Source organism: Polistes canadensis, unplaced genomic scaffold (assembly GCF_001313835.1).
Source record: "Polistes canadensis isolate GaletaPanama2010 unplaced genomic scaffold, ASM131383v1 scaffold_348, whole genome shotgun sequence".
Taxonomy (NCBI): domain Eukaryota; kingdom Metazoa; phylum Arthropoda; class Insecta; order Hymenoptera; family Vespidae; genus Polistes; species Polistes canadensis.
In genome coordinates, this window is record NW_014569895.1 from 94,160 (window position 1) to 116,389 (window position 22,230).

Sequence of the window (22,230 nt, forward strand, 5' to 3'; positions counted from 1 at the left end):
TTATTATTATTTTTATTATTTTTATTATTATTATTATTATTATTATTATTATTATTATTATTATTATTATTATTAATATTATTGTTATAATAATTATTATTATTATTACATTTATGAAAAACCGATTAGAGAATATAATATCATGGAGTAATGGATAAAGCCCGAAGCAAGACAATTAGCAGCAGCGATCTATTTTCCATGCAGGTTTGATCGTTTCTAAGAAACACCATCAGAAATGATTTTCAAAAGTGTAATAGATTATATCAACGGAGTGATATACATACTTTTAGAGCACATCGAAAGTACAAGGAGAAAAAAAAGAAATAAGAAAAACTTAAAGAGATTCGGCGTTACGAAGAAACGTATCTTAAATGTTTTTTAACTTAACTGCTGATACTTTGTCTAGTAAAAATTGATTGGAAAATAACTGAGCAAGTACTATCCGGATTAAAAGTACAAATGCATATTAAACGTGTCAGTAGTATGTATTCTGTCAAGATTCAGATTAGAAGTTTATAATTTTCAATAGCCAGTTACCTCGTGTATCTTTCTTCATACCAGTCATAAGAGGTAAATAAGGATATAATTAAAGATAGTAATGGAATAACAGTATTGCAGATTGGTGGTTAGCTCATAGATACTTGTCCATTAGCCAGTAATCTCTCAACAGCAGCATTTATATCTCCAAAAGTAGCAATCAATGCTATAAGAACAAATTCGTTAGATATCAATGTAAGAAAAATACATATTATTAATTAACATTTATTAACGAGTTATTTTTTATCGTCAATTGAACATTGAATACCTTGTAAATTAGCATCTCTGTTCACAAAACCCATAGCTGTCAGTTGTTCTAATTGTGCTCTGTAACGTTCTTCTGGTGGTGGTGTAGGTTGTCCCTCAGCTTCTACTCCTTGATTTAGTGCCATTGCCGATACCTAATATATTAGAATAAACGATAAACTATAAGTATGTACATAGAATGGGTTATTAAAAAGATATATACTTACCATGCGAGCCATAAATTGAGAGAATGCATCCTGTTGATTTGAATCTGTTGTTCGTCCTGTCGTAGGGGTTGAGCTTGTGGTAGCTGGAGTTCCTGTAGTTGTTGGTGCACTAGGTACAGTTAGTCCAAAACTAGAAAATTATACGAATAGTTAAATTTTTATAAAATCATCGAAAATCGTACAAAACCTATATAAATATATATATAATATTTGTCCCCCAAAAAAATATAAATAAACGTATATTTAATAACTTACTTTTCAACGAGTTCGGGTGCAACGGTTCTTAATTGTTCCATACCCTGCTGAATTTGCATAATAGCAGCCAAAGCATCTGGATTAGAGACAACATTTTGCATTTGTGGATTTTGCATTTGTTGTATAAAAGCAGGCATCATAGCGCGCATTTGTTCTTGCATTTGTGGATTCGACCTAAGGAATGGATTTGCCGCTATCACTCTATTGGCCATAGCTGGATCAGCTGCCATAGCTTCCAATACGGATCTTGTATATGGGGCATTTAACATATTTCTCATTAATTGAGGATTCTCAATCATTTGTGCTATAAGACTTTGCATTCCAGGCGAATCTAAAAGACCTCTACCCTGACCTTGCTGTTGACCTGGAGTAGAAGATTCATTCTGATTTTGACTCCAAGGATTGGGTAATGGGTCTCTATTTTCTTGGCCTTGCTGTGGATTAGTTTGTCCATCTTGATTGTTGCTATTTTCTACCAATGCTGCGAAAGGATTACGCTCATTTGCTGCAGCGGCGAGCATGGGTTCTTGAATATCTCTGTACATGCGACGCAAAGCACTATATCCACCAGGAATACTCTCAAGATTAGATAGAGCACGATCATGTGAGCGCATCAACTCTTGTAACATAGATGGATTGCGAGCTAACTCCATTGTTTGTCTATACAAATATATTCCGTGTGTTAGTCTATTGTTTGTATCTTTAACACATAACTTATAGAATACCATATCTACCGTATCCAATACACATACCTTAAAAGTTCTGGATTATTCAGCATATGACTAATTTCTGGATTACTTTGCATAAGTTCCTGCATTTGGGGATTAGTTGTAACCAAATTGCGCATATTCTCTGGATCATTCATAAAACTCTGCACCAAAGGATTATCAAGAACTTGACGCATAGTTTCCGGATTGGACAACAATTCGCGTTGCAAACGTTGCTGTAAATCTATAAAATTAGCGGAACCTAATCCAAGGGACTCTAACCCCATGAGTCCACCTAAGCTACCAAGACCGAAAGGACTGGCACTTATATCAGCTGTAACTTGAAATAGAAAATAGTAAGTGTTTCATCATATTGTTTAATATGATAAAATAGCATGACACAGAGTCATGTTAAAAATGTAACAAACTTGAATTTTTCCTTCTACCAACTATAAATTCAATTATTTTTTATCAAATGCAACAAAAATAATCAGCAATAAGAATTTGTAAATGAATTCCTTGTTAATATAAATAATATAAACCTTGTGGTCTCTGAGAGGGCACAGAATCTTGAGTTTGATTGGTCGGAGTGCGAGGTGCTTTGATAACCAAATGTACGGTAAGACCATCCTTGACATTATGTGTAGCAAGTGTTTCATGATCTTTCATAATCTTCCCCGAGAATATCAAACACAATTGTTCAACCTGGGCGTTAAACTTCTTCGAGACCGCTACTTTAAACTGTTTGATTAGAGGAAAAAGTAATTAATTAAAACTAACCCGCGGACGAATGTGACAGCTGAAGTTTCATCGAACGATCTAAGGTTGCACAAGTACGAATAGCACAACCATTTCTGTTCTGACACTTACATCTTTAATCGTTGCATCTTCCTCTATTTGAACGCTCTGTTTTTCTTTCGGCGTTTTAACGTTAATAGTAATCTTCTTCCGATTCTCTTGCCCTTCTGCCATCTTGATTTGCTAGATGACTCGTTACTTTCGTGCGCAATTGAGAATTTCCGAGGGGATAGAATTGAAAGCGTCGAAACTTTTCCACAACCGAGGACTTCTCTTCCACGCCACCTCAAATCGCACCTTTGATTTTTTCACAATTTTCGAACAAACTACTCCGAAATTTTTCCTAACAAGTTATTCCAAAGAACTAGAAAGTCTACATAGAAGGGCAAACTTGATCTACTATTTTACCCAGAGGTAATACACGCGCGTGAAACGAGGAAACTACAATATACGCACACGTCCCAACAAAAATATTTTAAGAATATTAATTTAATATATAATATATATTTTTCATATCTAACGATATATCATTCGATCTTATCGATTTATCCTGTCTCGATATTAAGTATATTTGAGTTTTTTTTCCCACGAATATTTCTATACTTTTAAATTTTTTAACGATCGAATCGTTAACGACTACCTTTTATATCGAAAAAATACTCGATTCTGCAAACTTATAGGTTATGTTACGTTGCCACTATTACAACGTAAAAGTACTACTTTTATCAATCCACGCGTATGCTTGAAAAAATTGAATATAAGGTGGGGTCCCTCCTCTCTTGCCTTTGCTTATTCATACGTAAACGTGGATGTAAAATAAATAATGAACAAAAATTGTTACACTTTCAATATGCAGAAGCAATAACAGAAACGATTGGAGGTACTATTATTGATAGATAACTATGTTTATATATATATATTTATATAAAACTATTCATTTTGCAACATCATCATAGGTAACAATATAATCAATTTGAATTGATACATTTTAGTTGTTACCAATTGGATATTTTTGTCCGATTTTGCTTTTCTATTACCACGTGGAACTTTCTTAGTGGTATTTTATTTTGTATATAGTATACGTGTATAATAATAATTCGTGCACCTAAATGAAATCATCAATGATGTTGCATATAAAGCATTTTTTTATAATTTTGGATGATTCATAGTTTAAAAATATTTCTTTCCCTGGTCAAAGTAATTTATAATTTTAATATCATCCATAGAGACATTTTGTTACTCCCAACATTAAGGATTAAAAATTGAACGGATGCGATAAATAAAATGTAATATATAGTCTTGTTGATATTCAAAAAAACATTTACTTTAAAAATACAATCTTCAACTCAGAAAAAAAAAAGAGAAAGAGAGAATAAAACAATGTGAACGGTTAGAAAGAAAAGGTTCTTTTGTATTTAGAATTGTTTTTCGTGGAATAAGATTATCATTTCCACTTATTTAATTGTAGAAGAATCAATGTTTTCGTTTCACGGGTTTCCAACCCCTCTTTTCTCATCGTATTCGCCCGAGCAGAACTTGGGCAGCTCTCTTTTAGACGGACGTATCGTTTGTTATCTCTTCGATTCAAGATAGCAACAGATAATAGACATTGCACGAGCATTGATTACGCTCAACCATGACTTTTGCTAGATGCTTTCCACTTTGTATGAAATGATTCTATATGCTCGATATTAACACCTAATTGGGAAAACAATGTTAATAATAATACGTAATAAATGTATAAATATCACAGAAAATCTAAATTACCTGCACTCTTTGCCAATCCATCGGGACTAAAAGTAAAATTTCTTTTTTCATCTGGACTAAAACCTGTAAGAAGTGTTACAACCGGAGCTTCTGTGTCATTTGTTAATCCAACTTTGGTTTGTTGAGTAAGATAATGGCAGCATTCTATAATTTGAAAAAATAACCAGGCTTCTTTATCCTTCGGTCTTGGGCCTTTAATCAAAGGAAGTGCTTGTCGTTCGTTTGGTCTTTGTGCTCGTAAAAACCTTGATCCTTTTCTCAGCTGTGTTTCTAACCAGCGGGTTGCCTCTCTGGCACGACCACTTGTTCGTTTGACTTCATCCAAAGCAGAGACCACTATAAATTCAGATTTTTTGTTTAAATATATAGATTATCGTAATGTTCAATAATATTTTAGAAAATATATTGTGCATTTGATTAAAAAATATATCAAACTGTTTTTACCAACGGTAGGAATGACCACAATAAATTTCTTTGCGTATACCAAACGTTTAAGAGCTGGAGTATGTTTAGCTAAAGCTTCGTGATCAGGTACCAAATAAGGTGACATCAATCTCGATCGTAAACGAGTCTCCAAAGCTCTGACTTCAGCTTTTAACCAAAGTCGTCCCATGTGTCTCATTAATTTTCCTCTTGAATGATTAGCTTCTAAGTCTTTGTTCTCTAAATTATCACCTTTTATTGCACTAGAAACATTTGGACTGGCTGTTATAAACAATTTGTTATCGTGGTCATATTTAATCCCAGAATCTTTAATAGAACTAAGATAATGCCCAAATTCGATCATTTTTAACGCCCTTAGCAGTAACTCCATTTGTTTGTTCATATTACACTTGTGTAATATCTTCCAATCTAAACTTTTTTGAGCATCCTCCAATATGTTAACGCCCCTCAAATCTAAATCTTCCGGGAGTGGCACGAGTTTAACAAGATTTTGCAAATCCTCATTACTTGAAATAAAAATAATCTTTTTATCCCATTCTCTCAAGATAACTTCGGTATTAAAATTTAATAAATTTAATAATATCGTTATTCGTTTAAGTAAAATTTTTGAACTTCGTGCACATTGTCTTATGATATCGTGGTTACTTCTTAACCAATCGCAACAAATTTTTATCGACGAAAGTATTCCTTGGCACTCTAAAATTTTTAAACTGTCATTTGGCTTCAAATCACGCTTTTTCAATTGTGCCACATATATTAAAGTATTTGTAGATTCACTGCTTTCGTCCAATGTGCTGCTGGAATCAATATTTGTTGTTATGGTTGTAGTACTTTTGGAATTTTCTAGCGATTCTTTATCATTCATCGCGTTTACATTTGTTTGCTCATCATTTTTAAAACTTTCACCATTTTGCAAGTGGATATCTTTTCCATTTTGTAAAGATATAACTTCTTTGTGATTTGTTGTATTGTTATCGATATTATTGTTACCATTTAACTGTTCGTTTGATTTAATATTAACAGTTTCTACTAGTTTTGCTTCTTTAGAAATACCTTCTTCATCAGATATGTCTTCAGATAAAGCATCATCGGACAATATATTTTCTTCACTGAGGACATCATCTTCTGTTTCAGAAATATCAGAGTTTCCTTCATCGCTGGACGATCCTACATTCATATGATTTATATCACTTTCCTCGGAATCTGAACTATTTCTTCTCTTTCGTCGTCGAAGTTTTGTAAGTAAACTTTTCGTTTTGTCCGATGTCTTTTTTGTACTTTGATAAATATTTCCATTACATTCAGACTTTTCCTTCATGTTATTACAATTTTTATCGATATTATTTAGATTATTAAGTTCTTTACTTTTACATAGAACATTTCCAATCTGTTCTTTCTTTGCTTCTTTTTCGTATTCTCCAGTTACTTTTGTATCATTAATCATTTCGTTCTTATTACTATCTTCCGTTGAGCAGGGCTTATTATTTACTACTTCAGTTAAAACCAATGGCACGTCTATCAATGACTTTTGTATTCGTGTTATTGCAAATTGTACTAATTGTGATAATATTGCCAATATTATAGCAATGACTCCATGTACTTCGCTGGATTCTTTACTTTTTAATTTAGAAATTGACATTAGGCAGATGGCAACTATTTTAAACATTATCTCATCCGTTAAATAAGATGCATTTTCATTCCTGCACGATTGAAGATAATTTTCAATGTTGTCCTCATTTTTAATATCTTTCGGATTATTTGAATCAATTTGTTCCATGCTTAAACATACTTCAATGTCATTTAAAAGATCCTAAAAAAAAATAAGATCCTATTAATAGATAGCATTTTATCTAAAACATTATACAGATTATGAATAAATAAATTCCATTGAAAATCTACCTGGCCTTCTTGATTTACACGATCAGAATTTGGAATTTCACAATCCCATAATTGTAACAGAGATAGTAATCTTGATATACAATGTTGTACCGAACATTTGTCATCGGAACAAGTTGAATGAGTAATAATGATTCTCTTCAAATTTCCTTCTGCTCCTTCAAAAGGCTCAGAACATAGAACACTGTAAAGTACTATTTATGAGACTTATCAGGCATTTATAGCTACCTTAAGTAAAATAATATCATATGAATTATACTTACCATCTCATATAATGATATACCCCATCGAGTCCATAATTTTTATTGCCTGCTACTGTACCAAGTTGATTGTGTGCTATTCCAATATTTGGATCAATGCATATTGCCATTTTGTAATATCTGTTTGCTATCATAGGATCCCAGTTAGGATCTATTTCCAATTGGTATCTAGTCAAATCGCCGAGACATATAAGACTTCTGTGGACAAGTCTCATAATGCATTGTTTTACTTCTTCCGTATGAACTTTAGATTGGTTGCTTTTATTTTTTGTCTATAATATGTATATAAAAGAAAAAAAGAAAATTAATATTTAGTTTCTCATATTTTTAGGCTGTAAAGCATATCACAAGTCCAGCGCATTGTTATAGCGCAAGGAATTAATGATTTATCATTAAAATAAAAGGCTTACAGGTAATGTTCCAGTTTCATTGTGATTGAATGCAAAATCAATGACACCAACTAAGTCTAAACCATATTCCTGTTGTAATCTTAGTATCAAGTGATGATAAAATCCTGTGCCAACTGCCAAATGAATCAATAGTAAAGCTTTCTCTGCATCCGTCCAGGCATTGTTCTACGATAAAACATATAATTCATTGTTTTGATTATCTATATTTAACATATTAAGCACCAAGCATCGGCATAGAGACTGGCATAACGTGTAACACGTTAAAAGAAAATTGTAAGACTTTGATTACCTTTCGTAATTTTTTGGCTGCATATACGATATCATAGAATCCCTTTCTCCACAATAATTCTTCAGTTTTACGTCCATGACCAACAGGATCTTTAAAAATTAATCTTTCGCAATAATCTTTTAATTTGACTCGTAGTACTTCGCTGGAAGGTAGAAATATATCTACTACTGTTAATGCTCGACTTCTTTGATCATCCAACCTCTTAATAACGTCTGTTATATTTCTGTAATAGATATATCTTCTGGTAAATACAAGTTATATAAATCTGATTTCATTGCATCTAAAACCAAAGCGATAAGCATGATACGGAGAAAATAGCACAATATAGTTTTATTTAAAGGAATAATGATCGTGAAATAATATTCATTATTGCATAAATATGAGAATAATAAGAATAAATCATTTTATTTCAGATTAAACGCGTGAGAGGTAAAATAAAAATATAACATTAAACGACCACAGTGAAACAGCATGGCAATTAAAATTGAGATGTGTTTGATAGGTTAGAAAAAACACTTCGATGATAACTAAGATATTATCTCGAAAAAAAAATATAGAAAAAGTAATTTTTTCAATAAAAAAAATAAAAAATAATAATTGCATTTTACTTGTACAAACGGCGTGTAAAGTCGACGCAATCAGATGTTCGAGAATCCGCAGTGGTATTATTGAATGCCTTCCTCATCGTGATCGAATCATATTTTACTTTCCGAATGATTCGTCATTATTCATTTTCCTGCGGTCTCATGACCCGCGTACCTCCAAATGACGATAAGAAAATTCGACATTCGCCCGTTCTTTTAGCTTGGAAAAGCTTCTTCCTAAAATCACCAAACTACCCAACAGCCAATTTCTCCTAGCACCCCGCGTTTTCCAAATAAAAATTCTGATGAAGGGATATTTAGAGATCGTACAGTTTTCTAACTGAAAAACTTCCTACCGACGCTAGCGAATAAGCTGAATTTCTGATTTATACACTAGTAGAATCCTATGCCACGTGCTGGCGCTAATATCAATAGTATTTTCAATACATTTCAATATCTACATTACTTATTTGTTTTTATATTTGCTTATCTCGTACTTGTATTGCCAGAGGTGGGGATTTTTTCATATTAGCGGCGATTTTCAATTCTTAAAATTTGAAGGCGGAGAAATGCTGGGGATTTTATAATAAAGTTAAAAAATAAATGTGGGAAGGTTTAGTAGAGAAGTGACTCGATCATTAAAAAGAGAAGAAACAATCTAAAAATGGTACATAGTTTATGTATTTCGAAAAATTGATATTATTTAATATCTGGTTATTTACGAATATTTTACCATTTTATTGTTTTTGTATTTCAATTGAATTGAAGAGTGCATTTGATTGGACGACTTAACTCGTAGGTATTTCCGCTTAAGGCGCTGCCACAGAATAGATATGTTTAATGCATCCCTCATGCGAAACTCTCGACAAGTCTTAAATTGACATCCTGTGGTCTACGTACGGTTCATTTTGATCTCTCAAATTTCTACGACTTTGTTTTTTTCTTCTTCTTCAACAAAGTATATAACAAGGTAATTGAAATAAAATATCCACTTATTATTTCGAATCGGATAAACAATTTATCTGTAACGTTATCGCTATATTTAACTTACGAACAAATGAATTATTTCTTCGAAACTTTTCTTTATCATTCTTCTTCCTTATTTATATTCTACGTACTCCGATTATATTTATCTTACAATTTTCTTTCGGTTTTGAGATATCATGTACAATCGATTAGGCCGCCAACGTGCCTTATAACGAGGACAAGCGTGAGAAGAACTTTGAGGGAAATTTTTGAAGTACTATTTTATTCTTTTAACTTTAAACGAGAACCTTTTCCCTAGAAACAAATATCCGGCATTATTTCGGATGTTACTATCCGTAGAGGTCATGACCTTGATTATTTTTACAGACGATCGAATAAAAAGTATGCCGATCTATGCTTACTGGCTAATTTGATTAATAAAACGTCTTAGAATGTATTTAATCAACAAAGGAGTGGTTATATGGTGAAATTATGTGTATATATATATCTTTTTGTCAACCTTGATGTGTCCTTTTCGTCGTTTATTGCGGTCTACGATTGAATCTTATTTGTTTCAACTTAATGCAAACAATATTAGAAATATAGCAATAAACTATTAATACGATAAAGTATTTGATTTTTGATTCGTTAAAGAATATAATAAAGAATTGAGGTCGTTTAAGATAATTTAGATTAATTTCAAGTTTATTAGTAATAATGATAAACAGAATGAGCGAATTTAATTGATATAAATCTATATTAATAGATAATTATTATTGTTAGAAACATCTTCGTTAAGATTTTATCAAGTTGTAAGCTAAAAATCAAGGTTACGTCGAGTCTAGCGATGTGACGTTTAAAGATATTATGTAATATTTCGAGCTGCAGCTTCCCAAACGAGTTCAATTATTTCTCTTTGGTCTAACGATTCGTATATTATTTTTTCCACCCTTTTAAATCCTGATGGCCACTTTATATCTAATTCTTTTATTCTAAAAGTGAACTTCAATTCCGATCGAAAATTAATTGCGATAAAAAATCAATGCGATCAATGACACGAATTGTTCACGCAATGGTTTCGTGTTTTTATCCTTTTCATTTTCTTCGGTCATTAACGTATATTAACGATCGATCAATGTCTCGACGAAGATCTCGCACGTTGTACGTGTTCGTACTGTTCGTTTATTTGCGAGAGAATATAATTATGTAAGTTAGAACTTATTATTACTAGTATTATTCATTTATTTTATTTATTTAATTATTTTTTGAAGAGGATTTCTTTCGCAAAATGGCGAAAACCATTTAGATCTTTTAGGTTGTTTATCTCGTTAAATTAGCATGCTTTTTTTTTTTAAATCATTGAAACTTGATAATAAAAAATTAATCATTAGTTACGTTCTGCAATTTGATTTTTATTAAGACTACGGTTATCGTTTAATGACCTGCGTAGTAGACATGTGATTGCATAAAGAGCGCGCTTTCTTTTCAATTGATTAACCTTGGAATATATTAGATATATATCGTTATAACATAATCGTCATGGTACTTGTGTACTCAGTAAATTTTTATCTCATTTTTCTTTTCGATAAAAAAATGGGTCACATGAGTAATCATCATACGATGCGAAATCAAAAGACAAAAATTAATCAGTATTAGAAACACACATAAGAAATTATTTATAGAAAATATTACAAACAAAATGAACTATTAACATAACTCAGGAAACCATTAATTTTGTCTAAATCAGGATTTCTTAAAGTCTCTTACGTTTTCCCAAAGACCATGTTAGATTGCAGAAATTTGAGCAAAAGTAACAAATTTTTGGACACGCGCAATGACCGAAAATTAATTTAAAATTTAGCAACACACTTCTTATTCATAAGAATGAAAAATTGATAATCGAATTTGATCAATAAAATTAATTATTTTTCTGTACAATCAAATTCCCTTTTCGTTTTCTCGATTTTAAATAGTACTCTACCTTTACATTGAAGTTCGCGTATTAGTGATTTTCGTTGGTAGCAACGTTAGATTTTATTTTGAGAACGAATAACTAGGAGAAGAGGAAGAAGAAGAAGAAGAGGAAAAGGAAGAGGAAGAGGACTACGTCGTTTGTAACTTCAAGTAACACAGACTCTCTTTTTGTCTCACTTTGTCTAGTCACAGCTAGAGCATTTGGTATTCTACTTATATATATATATACATAAATACATATATGTATTCTACAGAAATTGAATTCAATACGTAACAAGTAATGTCGTCTTTTAAAATGTCTACTTCATTTTTTTCTCCCACTTTTCGGTCATTGTTGTCATTGTTATCGTCATCATCGTCGATGACCACACGACGAGTTTTCTATTTTCAAACGACTATCACATCTTTCTCTTTCACGGTCGACTTTTCGTCATTATTATTATCATCATCGTCATCATTCTTGTACGAGCCTATTGTCGCTAGTTTAAAATTAGTCATTAAAAGGCGATGGTTAGTAAGACGAGTTACAACACGAGTTACAACACGATTTTCACGATTTCCGATAAAATCGATCAGTAGTTTGCAGCGTTGTTATTGTGAAAATCCATTCGCTATACTAATTCCAATTTTACCTTTATTTGCGCAGCCTGCTAGAATGGTCTGGGTTACCGTCGATGATAAGGTACTGATCTGGATATTTACAAATCATCATATTACGTATTGTTTATCGATCAATAATTGATTGGATTGACATTTTGGATTTTTTTATTCTTCTTATTTTGTTTTCTCCTTTTGCTGCCTCTTTTGAATTTTCTTCTTCATTTTTTATCTTATTTTTTATCTTATATTTTTTGTTAATTTTCGTTACGGCATGCTTTGAAAAATGAGTATTCGTCGTTCGATACAAATTTGCTCGTTTGTATATACGTAGTAAAAGGCCTTTGTTATGCACGACCCTTATTTGGGTTGCTAGTAACGCCTGTTTTCTTGTCACGTTTCTGTCCTCTTTTTTTCTTTTTTTTTTTTTAGTAGTTTCGCTTCCTCCTCCCCCCCTTTTTCTTGTAAAAGTTTTATTTAGTTACATTATTTATGTCAAATTATGCATAATACTAATTTAATTTACCAAGATTTTCATTTTAAAAGCGTGGACAGTAAATAAATAATCTTCGGTTATGTTTCCTTAATGTAAGAATGATAATGAAAGAGATTTTTATTATTCCAAGAGAGAGAGAGAGGAAGAGAGAGAGAGAGTAAAAGAAAAAGGAAAGCAGAGAATTTCTTTTTTGATAAACTTTTAACATATAGTTCACGTTATCTAAATTGGACTATTATCTATAGGAAATACGAAATAGTTTTTTTTACGATAGAGTTAGATCGATTTCTTTCTCATTTATTTTAATATTATATATTATTAATTATGGATAATTATTTTGGATTTTTTGTTCCAAAAAAAAACGACGATCAAATTGTTAGCAATTGATATCTTTAAAGGAAGAGTTAAATTACGTAAATTATGTTGTTTTCATTTGAATTTCTATGTTACTTAAAAATTTAACAATAATAGATTACCGTTTGAAATGTTTTTCTTGTTTAATTATTTTTATATATTTCGTTTCTTAAGCGATCTATGTGTTATATAAGCTTTCAATTATTATAGCTTATACGATGTATATATTACTTATACATATGTTTTTGTGAATACATTTAGTTCGTTTTAAAATTTCTATTTTTTTCTTTTCTCCGTTTCTATGTGTATTTATATTTCCGAGAATGCATGCTATTGGTATACTTTATTAGTGCATGTGAATTTCATTAGTAGTAATTAGATAATAGAACGTTTTTCTTTTCAAACTAGTTGTTACGTTTGCGTTCTGTTAAAGAAATATTTTTTTCAATTAAAAAATGTATTATTTCTTTTTTTTTCTATTTTTTCGATTTTTATATTTCTTTATTAATATTATTTTAATAATTATTATTTCGTTTCTTCATTTTTTTTATTTCAACGAAGAACATCGTCGACAGTTATTACATGCTGTTCCAAATGTAAAAAAAAAATGCTTTTAACATTCATTGTCAGTGTAGTCTACTCAATGAATAGAAATGTATACATTATAGAACATTTAATAATTATTGAAACTATTTTTCAGATGGCTGGAAAGCAGAACGATAAAGCACTCTATGCTCAAAGTCAACTGGATCATTTGTGCGCTCTTGACATAGACAGTCATGCGTCTTCCGTTCGACTATCTGGTATTATCTGCACAATTGGACCTGCCTCAAGGTCTGTTGAAACTTTGGAGAAGATGATTGAGACTGGCATGAATATCGCTAGAATGAACTTTTCTCATGGATCTCACGAGTATCATGCTGAGACCATTAAAAATGTCAGAGAAGCACAGAAAAATTTGTCAGCACGCGTTGGCATCAATGTACCTGTGGCCATTGCCCTTGACACCAAGGGACCAGAAATTCGTACCGGACTTCTGGAAGGTGTAAGTTTTACATTCAGTTTGTTTATCTATAAACAACATATCTTCAATATTATTTATAGTAGCTATAAATTAACTAGATATCGTTAATTCCTTTCTTCTTAATACTTTTACAATTCATTTATCGATGATAGTGCGATTGCATTTATGATTTATTGGTAAAGAATTGATAATAAACATCGATGTTAATAAAGATATGATGTTCTTAACAGGGTGGTTCTGCTGAAGTGGAATTAAAGAAAGGACAAACTTTTAAATTGTCTACCGACAAAGTTTATATGGAGAAAGGTAATGCTGATACAGTTTTCGTCGATTATGAGAATATTTCGAAAGTATTGAAGGTCGGTAATCGTGTATTCGTTGACGATGGTTTGATATCTCTTATCGTTTCTGCTGTCGGTGAGTAATAATTGTTCTTTGGATAAATCTTAGCATTATTCATATTTGTAAAACGTTTACATTTTTTTCTACAACTACAGGTCCAAACGCAATAACTACAACTGTTGAGAATGGTGGTATGTTAGGTTCTCGAAAGGGTGTTAATCTACCAGGTGTCCCAGTAGATTTGCCAGCAGTTTCTGAAAAAGATAAATCAGATCTTGTGTTCGGTGTTGAGCAAGAAGTAGATATGATATTTGCGTCATTCATCCGAAATGCTGCTGCCCTTACCGAAATCCGTGGGATCTTGGGTGAAAAGGGTAAAAATATCAAAATCATTTCTAAGATAGAGAATCATCAAGGTATGACAAACCTTGACGAGATTATCGAAGCATCGGACGGTATCATGGTTGCTCGTGGTGATCTTGGTATTGAAATTCCACCGGAAAAAGTGTTCCTAGCGCAAAAGTGTATGATCAGCCGATGTAACAAGGTTGGTAAACCTGTGATCTGTGCAACTCAGATGTTGGAATCTATGGTAAAGAAGCCACGTGCTACCAGAGCTGAAACTACAGATGTAGCTAATGCCATTCTTGATGGAGCGGATTGCGTTATGCTGTCAGGTATAGAAATTGGCCTTCAAAGAGAGGTCAAATATTATTACAAACGAAGAAATATTGTTTTATTAATTATAATATTAATCATTTAGGTGAAACTGCTAAAGGAGATTATCCTTTGGAATGTGTACGCACAATGGCCAATATTTGCAAAGAGGCTGAAGGAATTTTCTGGCAAACTCAGATCTTCCGTGATCTATCGAGCAAAGTATTGCCACCGATTGATGCTACTCATGCAGTTGCTGTGGCTGCTGTTGAAGCATCTATCAAATGCTTGGCCAGTGCTATTATTGTAATTACTACTTCTGGTCGCTCAGCACATCTTATTGCCAAATACAGACCACGGTGTCCGATTATTGCAGTAACTAGATTCCACCAAGTAGCCAGACAAGCACATCTTTATCGTGGCATTTTGCCTCTTTATTACGAAGGTTCGCTTGTTTCTCTCATGTTTTTAATTCACAATTAATTGAGTCGTCCGAAAATTTGCCAAATCGATTAATTTCACATGTTTTTGTAATATTTATTTTTCTTTTTTCTTTTTTTTTTTTTTACAGATGCACCACTCGGCGATTGGTTAAAAGATGTCGATGTACGAGTACAACATGGATTGAAATTTGGCAAAAGTCGTGGTTTCATACAAACTGGAAATTCAGTTGTTGTTATCACTGGTTGGCGACAGGGCTCTGGCTTTACAAATACTCTTCGTATAGTGTACGTTAATCCAGATTATGAACAACATTGTTCCAGTTCTTATAGCATTGCTAGTTCCGAAGATGATTATCTTTATCTTTAATATAATTATATGCATGCTTATTCATATTAAAATTTGGCTACCACCATGTCTTTATTTTATTGCATTTGTTTATAATTAGATTACTCAAAGAAGATACATATGTCGCATTTACATGATTAACTCATTTTGCAGTCTTTTTATGATTAACTATTAATACATCGTTTGTGCTTCAGTGTATGTGCATGTTGTGCATTATGTCAAATTTATAGAAATATCCAACTATAGTTATATTATTTTTTCTACTTTTTATTATCATAATGAATTATAATTAATTTCGTGACTCCATTTATGTTTTTATTTTATTGCTAATAATATTGTTCTTTTATTTTTTGCAATAACAATTAATTTCTGTTTTAGAAACGTGGACTGAGCTGAAACTTCCGTAATGGGTCTCGTTCATGATTAATTACTTTGCACAACAATTACTATTGCGCAAAATGATCGATCATAAATGAGTCTTGTAAGCCTTCAAACATAGCACTCATTTACAATAAACAATAATAATAATAATAATAATAATAATAATAATAATAATAATAAAAGGATTAAATATTTGAACACAAACTTCATATCGAAGGGAGGACATTCTACTTGTTAACAATTGATAGTGTGCGATTTTATGCATAATATCGCCTCTAATAAATAAATCGTAGTAAAATCGTTGTAGAACAACGATACTATTTTATTAGTACATAGACCCAGTATTATTGTAATGCTGTTGAAGTATCCACATCTGTCGTATAAAGAGATATAAATATAAATATATATATACATATATATATTTCGTTTCATCCTATCAAATTTTATCCTCTCACAAATGAAATATTATTAATGAAAGAAAAAAAAAAAAGAAAAAACATTCCTGATATAATAAAATGTCGAACAATTATCAAATACCATGGGTGCGTGCGTATTAATCCAATTATTGATTGCAGTATTAAAAAAAGAAAAATTTCGTTTATATTTTAATGAACATTAATATTTATTTATTTCATTTTGCTACCGTAGAAAATGCCATTCGATGATGAGGTGTCGCACGAAAATCAATTAAATGCAGCTTACGAAAAAAATCGATTAAATCATTGCATGCAATTAAATGTTGATTCGAGCCCAAGATCTGTTAAACTTACAGGTGTAATGGTTACAATGGGTAGGTCCTATAATTAATCATCCTAATTATTATAATCAATGTATTATTATAATTAGACTAATATCAATTCAACGAAGCTTTTATCAACGTTATTGATCCATACAATTAGGAATCCTATTTTTATTGATATTGTTTCTCTGTAAAAAAATATTACAAAAATTAGGTGTTACAAATTCCTATCCATCGGCAATTGCGGAAATCAGTAAAGCCGGAGCAAATATAGTTCGTTTGAACTTTTCTCATCAAACAGACAAATGGCATGTTATTACAATAAGATCCATCAGAGAGGCTGGAAATATTTTATACAATTGCGAGCGCAGAATTTGTCCCATTGCTGTGGCGGTCAATCTCAGTGGTCCTGAGATACGTACCGGAATTTTTCGTGGTGATCCATTATCCATGGTATAATAATATTTAAAAATGCTAACTTTGTATGAAATCTTTCGTTATCAACGACCCGTTTAAGGGTTCCTAATAGTCCATTCAATGGTTCATATGTACGAACAACCCCTATACAGGGGGTTGTTCATACGACGATACTCGCACTTTCGTGCAGGATCATGCTGTATTGGTAGAAGGTAACGCTGTACGTTTATTGACGGATGATAGAATCCAACGAGCGGGAACTTCTTCCTGCTTTTGGGTCTCGTGTCAAGAATTAAAAAGGGTTTGTCAGATAGGAGACAGAATTTCAATCGATCGTGGCACCGTATTATTAAAAGTAACTTGTATCGGTTAGTTTAAAGTAAAATATGGACCGTTTATTTTGAAAGTGGTGCGATGTTTCTATTAATTAATCGATATTTAATTTAATTATATACATTTTTTTGTAAGCTAGTTTAGTTAAAATACATTGCCAAAAACGGCTCGGTATTTCCCACTTTCCCTATAATATATACATAAGAAATGAATTCGTTACAAGTAACGTATGTAAAATAATAATTACAATTCTAAATTGAGTTATAACACGAATAATTTTTAATGCAGGTAGTACCGGAGTTACCTGTAAAGTTTTAAAAGGTGGCATTATCGGAAATGAAAAGACAATTCAACTTTTAGACAGTATTATTTCTTTTCCAATGGTTTCGGAAAAAGATAAGGAAGATATTAAACTCGCATCGAATCTCAAATGCGATTTTATTATTATCAATCATTCGCGTAGCGGTAAAATGATTTGTTTGATAAAAAATGAAATAAAGAAAACAGGTTTGTAACTGATTTCAGTCATTTATTTGGATATTTGTAACGATTGTACGACTGACAGACAGTAGTTGGATGCGAGTTATGGCGAAAATCTGTTCGAGGCAAGGTTTACAAAATTTCGATGAAATATTAAAAGAAGCCGATGGTATAATATTCGAAAGGATTGGTGTGGCTCTTGATATAGGAAAAGAGAAATTATTTCTCGCGCAAAAGTCTGTAATAGCTAAATGTAACAAGGTTAATAATTATAATCATTATTACTAAAGTCATATGAGCCGTCTATTTTGAAAGTGGCATAAATCCATTGAAGTTCGAATTAAGATATTGAACGTTTTGCGTTGGATTGAATTTAAAAATATAGATGTAGAATAATGTTTTCGGGTTTCTAAGGGTATTAAATTTATCATCCCAATTAGCATAATTAACATTATTTAGGAAATAATATGTTTTTGATGGCTATGATTGGGCTTACGTCACTTTCAAAATAAACGGCGCATATGTATCTTTGGAAGAAGAAAGTTTTTGACAGTTTTTGTTTATTTATTGTAGGTCGGAAAACCTGTCGTTGTAATTTTCCATCCTAAATTGAAGGAAAGACCAAAAATTAATAAAGAATTAATAGCTAATGCGGTCTTAGACGGAGCGGATACAATTTGCTTGGCTACAGGAAATTTAAACTTGAAGGATACATTGGAGTTAATTAAAGATGCTCATGTCGTATGCAGAGAAGCGGAAAGTGCACGATGGCAAAGAGAAATTTTCGATACTTTTAGTAATATGGCAAGTTAAATATTACCTAATATTCATATAGATTCAATATTTAATATAGTTAATAATTTCGCAGGTATGTGAATATGTTAATAAACACAATTATTCATTTTGCAAGGTTTCGTTTATTTAATTGAACTTCTTTAAGCAAACTTAATATTAAAGTATTTTTTGTTAATAATCTTGCATTATATTATAAAAAAGGATTGATAAACAAGTAATAAATTAGTAAATTATTCGTTTAATTTTAGCGTGACAATTTAATTGCGCATTCATTCTCTTTCATTGTCGTTATACTTTACGTGTTATATATATTTGTTTTAATAGTATAAAACGTAAAATAACAAAAGTGAAAGAATGAATGCGAAATTTAATCATCACGTTAAAATTTAATAAATAATTTACTAATTTATCACTCATTTATATGTGAAGTCGATATGTAATGTAAATGTGCAAGATTATTGTCTAAAAAACACATTAATATTAAATTTGCCTGACGAAGTTCAAATAAATGAACGAAATTAATTGCAGAATTAATAATTGTGTTTATCGACATATCCCACATACTTGTGAAATTATTAACAATATTATAATAATTGAATTTAACGTTATTTAATAAAATGGATTAATTGTATTGTTATTTTTGATTGATAACGAAGACAATGATACCATTGGACATAGCACATTCGATTGCTATTGGCGCCATTCAGACGTCCTTGAAATGTAATGCAGCTGCCATCATCATCACGACTACAACTGGACGAAGTGCCGTGTTGCTTTCGATATATCGACCAAGATGTCCTATCATCGCTGTAACACGTTTTGGTTTCGTTGCACGATTTTTACAAATTTATTTTGCCATACATTCGGTTCATTACAAGGGTGAGTAATTTAACATTACGTATAATTTTCTATTTTACAATCGATCCCCCCTGTTGTTTAACAAAAATAACTGATTTAACGATTTAATTTATAAACGAGGAGGGCAAGAAAAAAACCCCCAAAAAAATCAAAATATCAAGTAAATGTTACAGTTAAAACGTTCCATTGTTTATGTTGTTTTAATCGTCTTTTTGTTTTTCTCTTCAACACGCCAACATATTATCGAGAATTGGATAGGTGGGCTGGGGTGTACATTTGCGCGATCAAAGAAAGGGCTTGTGGTTGAGTATGTTTGTTCACGTATGGGACATTAATGAGCTTTTCCATAATTATTTTCTAAGGGAATTAAAACGACATATGATTCTTTAATAATGTCTAAGCTGTCTTTTTGTTTTTTGTTTTCTTAGCAAATAATTATATTGTCATATTACTTACAATGAATTTCGTATTATTCATTAATTACAAATAAAAAATTACAAAATTTCCTTTTTCTTTTTCCGTTTTATTTACGTTTTACAAATTATGATTTTTTCAGCACCACCTTTAACCAATTGGCTGAAAGATATAAACGTACGCGTAAAAGCTGGCATGAATTATTTAAAAGAAAATAATTACATCAAAGTTGGCGACGCGATAGTGGTAGTTGGACCGTCCCAACAAAATGGTGCAGGATTTACAAATTCTATACGTCTGGTCTATGTTTCACCTGATCTTAATAAATCCATGCCGATTAATCCAACGGAAGCTGAATAATTATGAATAGCAAAAATCGTATTCGAAGATGAGCAACCAAAACAAAATGTTTAATCTATTTTAACCGGTATTACTTTTTCAACCCTGAGGCAAATAAACGCTAGAGAGAATATAAAAGATCAAGAAAAGAAAAAAGAAAAAGAAAAAAGAAAAGAAAATGTACATTGAGAAAGTCCTTTCATTGACACAACCGTGAACGTCCAATGAACAGATGGTTATGTCGTGTTGTACTACCTAGCAATGTCCGTTATCTCGTCACTGATTAGGTTCTACATACGCCTCGCAAAACGAAGGACAAAGTTCATACGAGGTAGATAAAACCGATCGTGTTGGAGGTCGGTTTCTGGTATACGTTCAAAGTGCTATCGGTATCTTTTTGTCGTCGGTCATCAATCGAGACACAAGGTGGATTTTTCACGTCATCACGGATGAACATCAAACTACGTGGAGTAATAGGAGTACAATTACTAGACTTATTTAACGTAATATCTAAGGTGTTTACATACTAAATGAATATATTCTTATTAACACACGTTTATTGACCGATCACGCACGTATTTCGTATATGCAAGCAATTTATGCAATTATTAAAATATATTATTGTACCACTATATTTTTCCATAATGTTTTCTTATATTTCTTGTATTAACAATTTTTGTTCTTTTCAATTTTGTGTATCAGATTTTTTCCCGTACGATAAGCTGGTCAAAAATGCGTTAGTTAGAATATCAACTGAAATAAAAATAATCATTCATTGAACACGAATTTATATCGTTCGTTGCACATGATACATGCATGCATGTATATAGGTATGAAAGTACATATATGTACTCTCTTTTCTAGAATCGATCGATATGATGTCCGTTATTCTAGTGAGATATGTTTATTTAGACATTAGCAGAGAACGATCTCGAGTAGACATTAACATTAACGCATCTTTGTAATTTAATATATCCTCATAGTGAATGCTTGAAGTTTGACGAGAGGTAATTTAGTTTTTCATGAGTCTCGTTCAATTTCGAGATTGTCCAAAGATCGATTCTTTAGGGTGGCTCCTTCTCCATTAAACAAACAAGAAACTTTTTTTCAATCAATACATTTTTTTATTAATTTTCTTGTTATTCTCATAGTTATTATTATGATTATCATTAGGTTGAATTATTGTCGTAACAATATTAAGAAATTTTCAATATTTAACGTGTTATATCGTATTTTTTATTGAACAAATATTTCGTGTCATATCTAAATAAACAATATTAATATTTTTTTATGTTAAACATTCCGACATGTACTTATTGAACAATGCTAATATTATTAACACACTACTAGGTTATATATATATAGAATAAAATTTTATATTTGATATTCATTCTCTTTTGAAAGTAAGAAATCGTATCAACCGTCTAGTACGCGAGACGTAACTTCAGGTTCTCCCATTTAAATTGCATAAAGATGTAAAATCAACGAATGAATTTTTGAATTATGTTAAACTTTAATATCTTTAGTTTCTTCCTCGGAAAAAGATGTAGAAAGAAGAGAGAAAGAGAAGAGCACTTATAGAAGGGTGAAAGTTACTCGTAAACGTGCTCGCGTCTCAACCTGTAAGGACTCTTAAGTAATGCAGTTAAAATTGAAGCGATCTATCGTTAATTCACGTTACGATCCTCTTTTTTTCTCGTTGTTGGAAAATAAAAAATCCTACTCGTTAATTTTTAATTTTTTTGTTTTTTTTTTTAATGTTCGAACTACGTTACGTCGGTGTAATATTAATTATTTATAATATATTAATATAATATATTATTATATTAAATAATTGATGATAAAAGTGTGCGTA

At 31.3% G+C, this 22,230-nt stretch overlaps 4 protein-coding genes across 6 annotated transcripts; 2 read left to right on the forward strand and 2 right to left on the reverse strand.

The window, feature by feature from the left end:
* Nucleotides 1-466: 466 nt before the first annotated feature.
* LOC106791882 (ubiquilin-1) lies at nucleotides 467-3,179 on the reverse strand. Of its 2 annotated transcripts, none has more exons than XM_014757866.1 (7): nucleotides 2,843-3,179; nucleotides 2,515-2,713; nucleotides 2,018-2,312; nucleotides 1,266-1,925; nucleotides 1,011-1,140; nucleotides 806-938; nucleotides 467-703 (listed from the first exon to the last, which is right to left on the reverse strand). In XM_014757866.1, exons 1-7 carry the CDS (start codon nucleotides 2,942-2,944, stop codon nucleotides 627-629), a joined length of 1,596 nt encoding a protein of 531 aa, XP_014613352.1. In that variant the 5' UTR covers nucleotides 2,945-3,179; the 3' UTR covers nucleotides 467-626. The 2 variants fall into 2 exon arrangements, with proteins under 2 accessions (XP_014613352.1, XP_014613353.1); XM_014757867.1 differs by having other exon boundaries at nucleotides 2,018-2,306; nucleotides 2,843-3,178.
* Nucleotides 3,180-4,076: 897 nt separating this feature from the next.
* Nucleotides 4,077-8,897, reverse strand: LOC106791881 (protein SMG5). The gene is made up of 8 exons (XM_014757865.1): nucleotides 8,445-8,897; nucleotides 7,837-8,059; nucleotides 7,548-7,712; nucleotides 7,141-7,409; nucleotides 6,881-7,061; nucleotides 4,982-6,791; nucleotides 4,538-4,873; nucleotides 4,077-4,468 (listed from the first exon to the last, which is right to left on the reverse strand). The coding sequence occupies exons 1-8, from the start codon at nucleotides 8,519-8,521 to the stop codon at nucleotides 4,401-4,403; spliced, it is 3,129 nt and encodes a 1,042-aa protein (XP_014613351.1). The 5' UTR covers nucleotides 8,522-8,897; the 3' UTR covers nucleotides 4,077-4,400.
* A 378-nt stretch (nucleotides 8,898-9,275) lies between these two features.
* LOC106791883 (pyruvate kinase-like) lies at nucleotides 9,276-16,403 on the forward strand. 2 transcript variants are annotated; one of them, XM_014757869.1, is made up of 8 exons: nucleotides 9,276-9,390; nucleotides 12,007-12,042; nucleotides 13,508-13,852; nucleotides 14,062-14,248; nucleotides 14,329-14,850; nucleotides 14,937-15,275; nucleotides 15,402-15,558; nucleotides 15,998-16,403. In XM_014757869.1, exons 2-8 carry the CDS (start codon nucleotides 12,016-12,018, stop codon nucleotides 16,008-16,010), a joined length of 1,590 nt encoding a protein of 529 aa, XP_014613355.1. In that variant the 5' UTR covers nucleotides 9,276-9,390; nucleotides 12,007-12,015; the 3' UTR covers nucleotides 16,011-16,403. The 2 variants fall into 2 exon arrangements, with proteins under 2 accessions (XP_014613355.1, XP_014613354.1); XM_014757868.1 differs by lacking the exon at nucleotides 12,007-12,042 and having other exon boundaries at nucleotides 9,285-9,390.
* A 248-nt stretch (nucleotides 16,404-16,651) lies between these two features.
* Nucleotides 16,652-21,033, forward strand: LOC106791865 (pyruvate kinase-like). The gene is made up of 8 exons (XM_014757840.1): nucleotides 16,652-16,790; nucleotides 16,900-17,192; nucleotides 17,347-17,524; nucleotides 17,778-17,996; nucleotides 18,055-18,230; nucleotides 18,543-18,773; nucleotides 19,421-19,643; nucleotides 20,179-21,033. Exons 1-8 carry the CDS (start codon nucleotides 16,652-16,654, stop codon nucleotides 20,394-20,396), a joined length of 1,677 nt encoding a protein of 558 aa, XP_014613326.1. The 3' UTR covers nucleotides 20,397-21,033.
* Nucleotides 21,034-22,230: the final 1,197 nt, after the last annotated feature.

Excerpts from the sequence above, each read along its gene's own strand:
- LOC106791882 (XM_014757866.1), bottom strand. The coding sequence starts at position 2,944 with ATGGCAGAAGGGCAAGAGAATCGGAAGAAGATTACTATTAACGTTAAA. Across the intron at positions 2,714-2,842 it reads AAGATGCAACGATTAAAGAT|TTTAAAGTAGCGGTCTCGAA; the intron begins GTAAGTGTCAGA and ends CTAATCAAACAG. Across the intron at positions 1,926-2,017 it reads AATAATCCAGAACTTTTAAG|ACAAACAATGGAGTTAGCTC; the intron begins GTATGTGTATTG and ends ATATTTGTATAG.
- LOC106791883 (XM_014757869.1), top strand. The coding sequence starts at position 12,016 with ATGGTCTGGGTTACCGTCGATGATAAG. Across the intron at positions 13,853-14,061 it reads GTACCGGACTTCTGGAAGGT|GGTGGTTCTGCTGAAGTGGA; the intron begins GTAAGTTTTACA and ends TGTTCTTAACAG. Across the intron at positions 15,276-15,401 it reads TTTGCCTCTTTATTACGAAG|ATGCACCACTCGGCGATTGG; the intron begins GTTCGCTTGTTT and ends TTTTTTTTACAG.
- LOC106791865 (XM_014757840.1), top strand. The coding sequence starts at position 16,652 with ATGCCATTCGATGATGAGGTGTCGCACGAAAATCAATTAAATGCAGCT. Across the intron at positions 17,997-18,054 it reads AAATGAAATAAAGAAAACAG|ACAGTAGTTGGATGCGAGTT; the intron begins GTTTGTAACTGA and ends TACGACTGACAG. Across the intron at positions 19,644-20,178 it reads ACATTCGGTTCATTACAAGG|CACCACCTTTAACCAATTGG; the intron begins GTGAGTAATTTA and ends TGATTTTTTCAG.
- LOC106791881 (XM_014757865.1), bottom strand. The coding sequence starts at position 8,521 with ATGAGGAAGGCATTCAATAATACCACTGCGGATTCTCGAACATCTGAT. Across the intron at positions 7,713-7,836 it reads CAGCCAAAAAATTACGAAAG|AACAATGCCTGGACGGATGC; the intron begins GTAATCAAAGTC and ends GTTTTATCGTAG. Across the intron at positions 6,792-6,880 it reads GTGTAAATCAAGAAGGCCAG|GATCTTTTAAATGACATTGA; the intron begins GTAGATTTTCAA and ends ATTTTTTTTTAG.